The sequence below is a fragment of the Stegodyphus dumicola genome, chromosome 10, assembly GCF_044657685.1.
Source record: "Stegodyphus dumicola isolate Sdum_Otavi_A_Nest chromosome 10, ASM4465768v1".
NCBI classification, from domain to species: Eukaryota; Metazoa; Arthropoda; class Arachnida; order Araneae; family Eresidae; genus Stegodyphus; species Stegodyphus dumicola.
In genome coordinates this window covers 149,566,510-149,577,822 of record NC_140777.1, presented here as the reverse complement: position 1 = coordinate 149,577,822, position 11,313 = coordinate 149,566,510, and the positions used below count along the sequence as shown (strand labels likewise).

General features: G+C 33.8%; 1 protein-coding gene across 3 annotated transcripts in view; it reads right to left on the bottom strand.

Annotated features, from left to right (window-relative positions):
• Positions 1-293: 293 nt before the first annotated feature.
• The window catches only part of Hn (phenylalanine hydroxylase), a 62,372-nt gene continuing 51,352 nt past the window's right edge, over positions 294-11,313 (bottom strand). For all 3 annotated transcript variants that reach the window (XM_085825696.1, XM_085825695.1, XM_035361617.2), the window contains exons 9-13: positions 8,820-8,946; positions 5,808-5,903; positions 3,889-4,022; positions 3,580-3,695; positions 294-621 (exon numbers count right to left, since the gene is read on the bottom strand). In XM_085825696.1, the coding sequence (XP_085681822.1) occupies positions 581-621; positions 3,580-3,695; positions 3,889-4,022; positions 5,808-5,903; positions 8,820-8,946 (514 nt within the window). In that variant the 3' untranslated portion in view covers positions 294-580. The remainder of the gene's footprint in view (positions 622-3,579; positions 3,696-3,888; positions 4,023-5,807; positions 5,904-8,819; positions 8,947-11,313) is intronic.

The window sequence follows — 11,313 nt, the reverse complement described above, 5'->3', positions numbered from 1 at the left end:
TAAAAGATACTAGGACGTTTTTATAAGTGAGATTATCTTACATCGTTATCATAATGGTTTGATATATATATAATAGGTTTTTCTGTTTCTAAGGTGAAAGAAAATTATCATTATCGTTATTGTTATTAAGTTTTATCGATATCATTAAAACCCAAATTCATTTTAAGCATTTCAAGACTTAACAAAGCTACAAAATATTTTTTACGTATTAATAATTTAGTTGCCATGATCCATACTGTTGTGTACTTATTTTAAATGACAAGTTCAATCAATGAGGGAGATTGTAACATTCGTAAAGAAATAAAAATGATATTTATTTCCTAGTGTGGACTTACACGTAATAAAAATAACATTCACATATCTTTCTACAGAAGTGAATAAAATAAATCGCATGACTTTTTCGAAAATAAACACATGTATTAGATACAGTGCTATCACATTTATTTTTACATTAAAGTGTCCGGGCATAATACACAAAGAAGATCAAACATGGATATTCATAAAAAATGAATAAAATCCTGGATTTATACTCCGATATCATCGAATATTGGTATAATTCTTATTTAAAGTTACCTTCTTTTCAGATTTTCTTAAGAGCATCCATCAACAGTTCCAATTCAGCTGTAAAATATTTAAAAAAAATTATTTTGTGCATGATATAATAAAAATTATAAAAATTATAACATGCAATGCAGCCTTGGATCGCGAAAGCCTCAGTTCATGAACAAATTATCTGAATAAAAATCGCTTCGGATCGCGAACGGTGTCTCGAATTACAAACTCTCAAGCCAGCATTGAAATATATGCCACGTAATTAACACTCAGAGATTTTTAGAAACATCATTTTAACATTTTCTACTGTTTAACCCTCACTAAATCAACCAACCTTAATAAAAGCCTGGAAACAAGTGACTTACTGGACCATGAATTTGGACTGGAGGAAATTATGGCTAGATTACGTTGCATGCAGAGACTTTGAACGCTTTGACATTTAAAACTTTTTTGTTTTCTATGATACTATGTTTCCAAACCAAACCAGAGGTTAAGAATTTAGCAATAAAGATGAGGAATAGTTAATACTATATGACCATGAAAATGAGCTCAACAATAAAGAATCACAACAATTTCAGAAGCAGCAACAAAAGGCTACTATGAAAGAAATGTTTTTAGAAGAAAAAGAGAAAAAATGATCCTAATTTTTTGATCCGAGAAATCTCAGAAAAAGGGTCAAAATTCAAAATTTTCATGTAATAATAATTAAGTTTTTATCTATTTTATCTGTTTTAATATTGTGTTCATTATTTTTTGTTTTGTTAATGACATTGGTAATGAACACAGTAAATTATTGGTTATGGCACAGTGAATTATTGTAAAATTTAGCAATGGTCTGTCGATAAATGGATTAATCCATTGTATTAATTTTTATAAGGAGGATTATTTCAGTTAAAGAAGATTTCGGTTTACAAACCACCTTCAGGAGAGAATCAAATTCGTGAGCTGATATTTCACTGTATTCTTTAATTATTTTCTTTCTAAGTAAGCTGAAATTTTACAAACAATTAATCATATAGAAAATTTATAATAATTTGATTTCTATAAATTCTGTTAGTGTAACGTAATTCAACATTGCGACAGAAGCTTGAAATAAAAAGTTTGTAAATACTCTTAATCTCAATAGCCAATCACATAATGGCCTCGCAATAGCCAAACCAGACAAATTATTTTACACTACATCATAAAGTACGCCAGAATTAATCGACAAACTAGCTACATTTTAATGTAAATAGCTTTTATTTTTATTTAACGGTAGATTACAAGATTAATAATATTAGCCATTCCCTTAGGATTCTTAGTATTAGTATTCCATAAAGGCGGAATGTGTATGCTACTGTCAAAATACGGACTGCGTAATACTCATTAGATCTCAGCTAAAGAGCTGAAACCTGTCCCCGCAAGAAGAATTTAGGCAGAAAAAAGTTTCAAAATCGTAAAAACAACCTTCCGTTCAGTGGTTGCTTTCCATTATTCGAAGTTCAGATTTTGAGCGTGAAGGTGCAGTTGCCCCCCGCTCCCTATTTTTAACTTCGCTAATTTTTCTTGTCCTTTGTCTTACATGTTTGATCAGATGGCTGGCTCAGTAAAAGTAGGCGGCCAGTGTAACTCTGATAAAAAATCCGGTTATAACCACGTGCAGTGCTGATAAGGACCACGTGTTTCTGAGACTCCTTCCCCTTTATTTTTCTTCTTTCTAGGTATTTCTTTCTCCTGATGAGGAGGGACCTCTAGCTGCCCTCGAAATCGATTGAGTGTTTCAATATACTTAGGCTAAATACAAGGTTGTTTTTACGATTTTGATTGTCACAGTAGTAACCACAGAATTTCGAGGGAATCAGAAAAAAGCTTTTCTGGGTTCTATCTTGTTCTCAAGTTAATTTTAGTTTTTTAACATTTGCGACAGAATTGAGTTCTGGGCTTGTTGTATTAGATACGAGATGAAATCCGCTGAGTACATTAAAGAATTCTTTAAATCTGCTGCATTTATAAAATGATGTTCTTGTGTTTAAGCTTGCGATATTCGATTTTCGAAAGCTTTCAAGTTTAGGAAAAGATTCTAGGTTTATTCTCGAAATGCAGATAAGTAGAGTTTCTTTTTGTCAATGTCAGATAAATGTAACATTTTTGTTAATTATAAAATTTCATATTTATATGCACGACTTCAATACAGTATCCATTTGTAAAACAAATGTGTGTTATTAAACATCTCAAAAAAGACTTTTGGAAGGTGTTTAATATTTTTAGCTTCCAAGTTTCCGTTCTGTATCTTTAATTTTGGAAAGACCAATTCTTAAAGTATCAGATATATCGCGCTTAATTAAAATTATGATAAACTATTTGGGGGTAATTTGATGTTTTACAGATAAATTTTTTTCTCTTAAATCTGATATTGCTATTTTTACTTTTAAGACGTGTAGAGGTATTATTATTTTTTCTTTGGAGGGGGATGAGGGAAGGAATAAACTCAAGAAATAAACCCCGCCCTCACCGAACCATGGAACTTTCAGCTACCATCTGGATGTACTACCTTTTAACATCCCGAGAGCAAGCACAGGCCAATGCAAAAATTGATTTTTTCAAAATTCATTTCCGCTTAAAGGACTACTGGAGAGTCTGCTACGAGAACCAGACGACCAAATTCAGATAAAAACGAATTATAGCCTACCGTATTTTTGATTCTAGCACCCCTATAGAGACAGAAGCGTCAGAAGGTTTTTTTAAGACAGAAGCGTGAGAAATCAAATGTACCTCACCAGGTTTGGCCCTACGGATCTTCCAGCTGCCAAGTGAAGATTTTGCCATTTAAACATGAGAGCACGCACAGAGAATGCAGTATATACTTATATTTTTAAAGAAATGAGTTGGTATCTTACTCAAAGATCAAACATTTACTTTCAATTATAAGTTGATACATTAAGTACTGATTTACAGGGTATACTCTTTAATTAGCATTAGTGTACTCTTAAAAACAGTTTCTTCAGAATTTGCATTAAAAATAATGCGTTAACACATTGCAGTACTTACAGTGGATATCTCTTGCAAGTTCTTCAACTTGTGGCTTTGCATCCAGAATTTCTACGCTCTGAGTATATGGGTTATAATGCACTGTGAAGGGCCGGGGAATCGAGAGAGCAAATTCCCTGAAAATATATATTGATGCATTATACGGTTTTATTTTCAAAAGTTTCAATACAAAGTTTTTCTGTGCTCCACGCCGCTCAGTGGCGTGCAGCACAGGAAAGGAAGGCGAGCCTCCCTCCCTGAGTACGGTTTTATATTAGAATATCGCATCACACCCTTATAAATAACGGCTTTTACTATTTTTCCACTTACCTTACTTTCTTCTGAGCATCTTCGAAGCTTTCTGCTAAATAATAAACTGGCTGGTACTCTGTGATGGGGTATTTCTGAGCGCCAGTTTTCGGGGGATCGAAATCCCGGATTTCTGGCTTATCCGATAGAGAGTACTGCAAAAAATTTAATATCGTTATTTCAAAAAAATTTTAAAGTGTTCATAAAACACAAAATAGCTGTATAACTATAAAATGGGCCCTTTTATAACAAACAAGAAACAAAGTCAATACAAAGACATATCTTATTTATTGGTTACATTTTTTCAACTATTTACTTCCTTAGAAATATTACTACAATAATTCTGGTTATAATTGTTCGTTGTTTCGTTAGATTTTGAAAAAGTGAAATTTTCTCATATGATTTAGAAAGAAAAGTTGTATGTTTCTTGCGCGACAGTTTTTGTGCGAAAAATCAAGACAATTTGTACATTATATAGAATTTCGGAAAATAAATGAGCAGATTGAATGAAATTTGCTATCAATATATATTTATAGAGAAAGAGATGTGCCATTCAGAAATCATTTTACGTAGGCATAGTGCAGAAATGTCTAAACTGCACGTTGTGTTATCGAATTGAAAATAAGCCTACTATGGGGTTTGGTCCTGTCTCACAGCAGAAAGCAGTTGAGGAGTTTCTGTCGTAGTCGATCCCACACCTGTAGCAATGTAGCTTTTTAACTATGAGATTATTCCTGGAGAAGGATGGGCGAGATAAAATTACTCTCCCAAGATCAATCCAGACATACTCTATAGAGTTAAGGTCAGGAGATCGGGCTGAGCAATCCATGAGGCGAATATCCTCACTTTGCAGGTAATCATGGACCAGCTGAGCCATATGCGGACAAGCATTGATATCCATTAACAGAAATTCGGAAACAAATGCGTTTCTGAAAAGTGGAACTTAGGACTCTAAAATATGTTCTTTATACCTCATAATAGCCAGCGAGCCTTTGCTAAGCACATGCAGTGGTGTGCGGCCATCTAACGAAATGCCTGTGCAAACCATTACACCTCCATTACCGTAATGATCCTTTTCTCTGATGAGGGAGAGAGGGTATCGTGTTCCAGGCTCTCCCCAGATACAAGTACGCCAAGAATCAGATCCAGGCTGAATCTCTACTAATCTGTAAAAAGCACTGTTCGACTAAAGTCTAAACCAAAGTGCATGTTGTCTGCCACCATGCTAAACGCCCTCTCTTGTGTGCTGCAGTGTGCGCGACTCAAGCAATGGGACTTCTGGCACACAGCCCTACATCATCAAGCCTCTGCGTAACTTTAGAAACTAGAGTTTCAGTGCCAGCCTACAGCTCTCGTGAGAGCTGTGAAGGGGTAGTGGTTCTGTATCGGCAATCTGAAAGTGTCAAATAACGATTCTCATTCATTGTTGTGTATCCTGGTCGACTTTGTTCAGGTCTCGATAAAGATCCAGGGTTTTGGAACTGTTTCCATAAACTGCAGAGGACACTAGGCGTTATATTAAACTCTGTTGTCACTTTAGCTTGTAATTGACTTGCCTTAGATCTACCAACAATTCTCTACCTCATTCCGTCATCCACATATTCGTGGCTACTCTGTTTACTTGATACCTTATAAAACTTTTGTGAGAAACATGGAAAACGTCATGAATGAGTACGATCATACAAATCGCAGAAAATCCCTCAGCGCTTTTATCCTCTCCACAATCACAACTTCGCAGACATGTATGCATTCGACTCTGACTAGTTGCATAATTCTTTGGCGGCATAATTAACACCTTTGGTTTCAAAACCTTTCGTAAAAATAAGCATAATGTGAAAGTTATCTTAATATTCACACAAATATGCATATTTATAACAAAATAAAGGAAAAAAAGAAAGAAATTGGAAACTAAACAGTGAAACTTATTCATTCTTACTTACTTCTAATTCTCCATATGAGGATAGTAATCCAGCCCCATAAGCTTTTATTTTGTCATTTTGCTTACATAAGCCGAATTCAACAGTAAACCAATAGCACTGAAAGATAAACATAATTTTAAATTACATGCTTTTCAGTTGCATCTTATGGGAAAAGAATATTAACTTTGATTACATTTTATTTAAATTCATTTACATGCGGCCGCCTTTGACAAGGTATAATATTACAGTAACACTTCTCGTTTGCTTGAATGCTCACACATCAAGCAAAAGAAAGAATAATCTTACCATGTATGTCAAACCCGCCTAGCACTGTGATGGCACAGTAGCCATCACATGGTTAGTCTGATCTGTCCTATATCATAAATTAGTGCATGATTCTATCCAGATACTAGTAGTTAACTTAGTTTTGTTTACAAATTTAAGATGGGTATCTTCCAACAAACTTTTCCGTTTTGAGGGAATTTATAATTCAAAGCTTTGTTTAAATACTGTTAAGAATTGAAACAGCATGTACATTTCTTTCTACAAGCTTTCTCTCCCTTGAGAACTTACAGTCCAAAGCTTTATATAAGTATTAAGTCATGCTTTAATTGGTACTTTCGACTTTTGTTACATAGAAAAGTAATATATTCAATAGCTCTTTCAGTAATAACGATCTAACCAATTAGCTTGCATAAGAAAAAGTAAAAATGTATTGATCTCATCTTCTGTTGGGATGAAAACAAAGATTATATAATGATTCTACTATTTGGTGGTAAGATTTTATAATACTTCTATTACTTTAGTGTTGATTTTGATTTCATAATAACGTCTTTTTTGGGCAATTTTTGGTTTTCGAAACTGTAGTAATTACACACAATACGTCTCCAAAATGTTTTGACTAATACTTTTCGCAAATTCCAGCAAACCTGCGAAACGATAATAGATAATATTTATTACTATGACAACTGAAAAGCATTTTACTGTGAGATCGTAAACTTGAGAAGCGGAATTTTTATGGATTTGATCGTTTACTCTTATCCACTGAATATCTGTGCTCATGTATTTGAAAGATGAGCAAAGCATAACAAAAAAAAATTTTTTGCTATAAAGTGAGAATTCATCCTGACTTTGACTGCATAACATAGACTGTGACTGCAGATGAAACTTGATGGATTATGAGACACTATGATTCTGAGACAAAATGGCAATCATGTGCTTGAATGAAGAAGAAACACTACAGCACATAAACTTCGGTTTCTGAAACCTCGAGGCAAAAAACCATGTTGAAGATCCTTTTTGATTAAAACCGGATAATTTACTAGTAATTTTTTTAGACGTAGTCAGAAAGCTCCATATTGTAAAAGACGTAATAGATGGACTTTCTGAAGATAATTTTATACATTAGACCTGTAAATTGTATATTAGGCCTCAAATGAATTCCGCTCCACGATAATGAGTCATTACATAATTCCATTCTTGTCTTGTTTTCTTTATATATCAAAGAAAAATGCCATAACTCTCATTTCACTTCAATCTGATACCGGCAGATTATTTCTCTTTCTCAAAGTGAAGTTTCGCCTAAATTGTTATTATAGTATACTCTCAATTATCCGGGTATTGATTATTTGGTTTGCATGGCGGTGCCCAAGTACGCATACTGAACGTTATGCACGAGAGTGCGTAGAAGATAAATATCCGAGTAGGAAGAAAGGGATCTTCCTAATACAGAAATCGGGGCAATAATTGGAGTTTTGTGTAAAAAAAATTGAAAATGTAAAATTCATCAAAAATGCTCATCACGAAAACATCAAGGAATGAGTTAGTGGATATTCGATTAAGCCGGGCTTTCAATGCTGGAGTGGGCCCACCAGCGGCCGAGCGTTAAAGACGCTGAACACTGGTAGTTCGGTCCGAGGCTCGAACCCGCGAACGGGCTGGCTGCATGGGCGTTTCCCTTAGAAAATCCTCCACGAAGGCATCCCTCCGTTTTGGCAGATAGCCCTCGTTTGCCATAATTAAATAATCCAAACCAATCTAATGCTGGAGTGATGTGTGTATGTTTTTAAATGTCACAAGAACAGAAGTGGAGACAACTTAAGTGACCAGACAGCAACGACTTGTGTTGAATCTCTATTGGACTTCGTGGATCGAAGGGCCTTCAAATAAAATTAGAAAATAGAATTCCGAAAAATCGTAATGAAATTCGATAAATATTTAAATGTTCTCACAAACAGAGCAAAATTACTGATTTTTTTAAGAAATAAACAAATACAGTATGCATGAAAATTTAAAGTTTGTATATCCATATTTTCAATATCCCTGACCTAAACCCCCGGCATTATAGCCGAGATAACTGAAAATATAGTGTGCTTTAATAGCATTTTGGAAAGATTCAGAAAACCGTAACCAGGAACTTAAACAGTATTCTAAAAATGATCAAACAGCAGTATGAACATGCCAGACGTTCTGCAGATATATAACTGTTTCCGTGTTTAAATTAAAGTTTTATATTTTTATTAATTTTTCCCATTTTTACGATTTGTAAACAACTTTCAAGATATTAATTGTAATTTTCTTGTTATTGCATCTCCTAATAAGGAAGTAGGCAATAGTTTGCTTAGTTATAAAATAACCACACTGTTAACTTATTTACAAATCAACATTCTTTAAATTTATGTAACTATTAAATTTGAAGATATATGTATTAACGGAATGAAAATTGCAAAGCTTTGATGAGGCAGTTATATTTCATCAACAGAGATATTTGCAAATCGTTAAAGCAAGAAGCCATATTCTGTTATAGTCATTTCATAAAGAATAAAAGTTATTCAAATACTTTTTTATATTAATAACATTTTGTGCAATTTTTTATTTAGTTTGAATCCATATAACGTAATTGTATGAACTGGGTAGGAAAATACAATGTATGAACTGGGTATGAGTATACACAAATAAATAATCCTAACATTTCAGAGCTCAGGAAAAGTCTAAATGTATTAAGAAGTTTAAGAAGCTTTTTAATCAACTTACCGTCGCTAACTTCTCGATGTAATCATCTGGTGCACCAAGAGAGGCAAGTCCGATTTCTTGAGAGAACTTTGCAAAATTAGGGTCCGCAAATAGAGGCGCATGTCCCAACAATTCATGACATATATCTCTGCAGAAATGTAAAAGCTTTAGTCTCAGTGCAAGTATATAATAGCCGTGAAAGAATACATTAATCAGATTCATCTATCATACATCAAGAAGCCGTAATGTACTTAGCCTCTGAAGGACTAGAATATGGTATAAATCTTCTTTTTCTGTTAAGATTTCAATTAGAATAACTTCGTAGTAGTCTAGCCATTGCAAATAGTAACTAACTTGCTAGGAAACAAGTAAGGTTAAAACTGCTGTTGCAGTATGTTTTCTAACCGTATCGTTAGCTGTAAGAGAATTCTTTATAAATCTTCTCTCATTAAAAGAAATTTTCCAAAATAAAATTATTGTTTGCTGTAATAAAATTATTGTTTTGTGTAAAAAAAATTGAAAATGTAAAATTCATCAAAAATGCTCATCACGAAAACATCAAGGAATGATTTAGTGTATATTCGATTAAGCCGGGCTTTCAATGCTGGAGTGGGCCCACCAGCGGCCGAGCGGTAAAGACGCTGAACACTGGTAGTTCGGTCCGAGGTTCGAACCCTCAGCCGCCTTGAGTTCTGTTTCTGGAATGAAAGTGTTATTCAGATTACGCCAGAAAATTCTCAAATAAATTTCAGTTAAAACTGCAGTGCTAAGAACTGCGGTGCTTGTTTGGATTAGTAAATCATTTTTGCCGAGAAAGCCATAGACGGATTTCTAGTGGTTCGAATTTCGTACATATGTAGATAATTTTAGTGAAATTACATATATATACAATGGTTTTGGCGACTAATGTCCGTCGCCAAATTTGGCGAGAAATCGCCAAAAGTTGCCAAACTTAGCGGCCATTGGACGATATTTTTGTTCGGTCCCGATAACTCTAACAGATACTGCAATTGAATAACTGAAATAAATCTATATATGCAACTGTAACCGTATCCGTCTCTTAGATGTAACTTTAACAGAGCATGCCTTCTAGTATTTTCGAGAAATAGAATTTACCAGAGGTTCCTATGCGGCCGGGTGAAAACGATTAAAGACCAAAGCTATTTAAGACCATCTGCTCTCGGCGGTAGTTAGTTCAGAACTGAACCCGGAGTACTGAGATATCCGAGAGAGCTTCGCCTTTTAGATGCGCTATGCACTGCGATATGTTAAACAGTATTACTAATTTGAAGTGTAATTATTGACTATAATCTGTGATACTGTGACGAGTATTTTTATGAAAAGTTTCAAAATTGTGATGTGTTTCTTTCCGTAAGATAAAAAGTTTATCAAGCTATCATCAGTTCTGTGTGCATTCAATATATTTCCAACGCGTGCGCACGCAACAATACATTACTTTCAAGAAGAGTTTTGAATGTTTCAAAATAGCATTTTATGTATGCTTGTACTTTTAGTTTTTCCTCTTCGTTGCATATATTTGTTTTTCAACCGTCACGTTTTTTCCTTATAAATTTTGAATATTTAAGAAATGACAATAGTATCTGAAGTGCAAACTGGTTCCAAACAACATATGTACCACTACAATAATTGTCAGTGAATTACTTTAAAGTATTCAAGTTTAAGTAAAATAAAAATCTATGATTTTTTCCTGCAAATGAACAGGGTTTCTGCAATTATTAATTTATCTTACTACAGCCTTAATTTGTTACATTTATCATCCAAATTTAATTTCGGAGCCATTATACTATCTTTCTATTATTAAAATTTATCAGAGGGCAGTATGTAAAAGTAATAATAAAATCTGTGAAAACATTTTGCCATGAATACATCATGTACATATATGAATGTTACTGGACAGTTATTGAATTCTTTTCCATGCTTTATATTATTATAAGTTTACCTTTCATCAGAACGCAGATATTAAACTACAATATTATTCAAGACTGTAAAATTTTCCTAAAGATGTATTTATTCTTTTTTACGAAGGAAGTGTTGCAATCACGAAAAATTTCGAGTATCATATTTCAACGAAAATATCCATTTTAACCGCTATCGAATGCAATTTAACGATGTTTCTGTATGACATCTGTACGTAAGGACAGAATAAAGGACTCTTTCCCCCAAAACGGATTATAAAGTGGATTCAGAAATTCTTTCGCGAATTCTGTACGTACGTATGTATGAATCTCGCATAACTCAAAAACGAGTAGTTTCAAAACGTTGAAATTTTGTATATAGGACTGCTATTACGTGTAGCTGTACACCTCCCTTTTGGGTTCAAAACGGCCGCACCAGAAGTGTATATATATGATTGAATTACGTTGTTTTGATGTTCCCGTTTAGGGTTCTTCTGTTCCCGATAATCTGCATGCAATAGCTGAAGAATTATCAACAGTTTAAAAGTTGTTTAAGTGCGACTAAGCCTAATAGAGCTGGCATATTTGCTTACATTTCA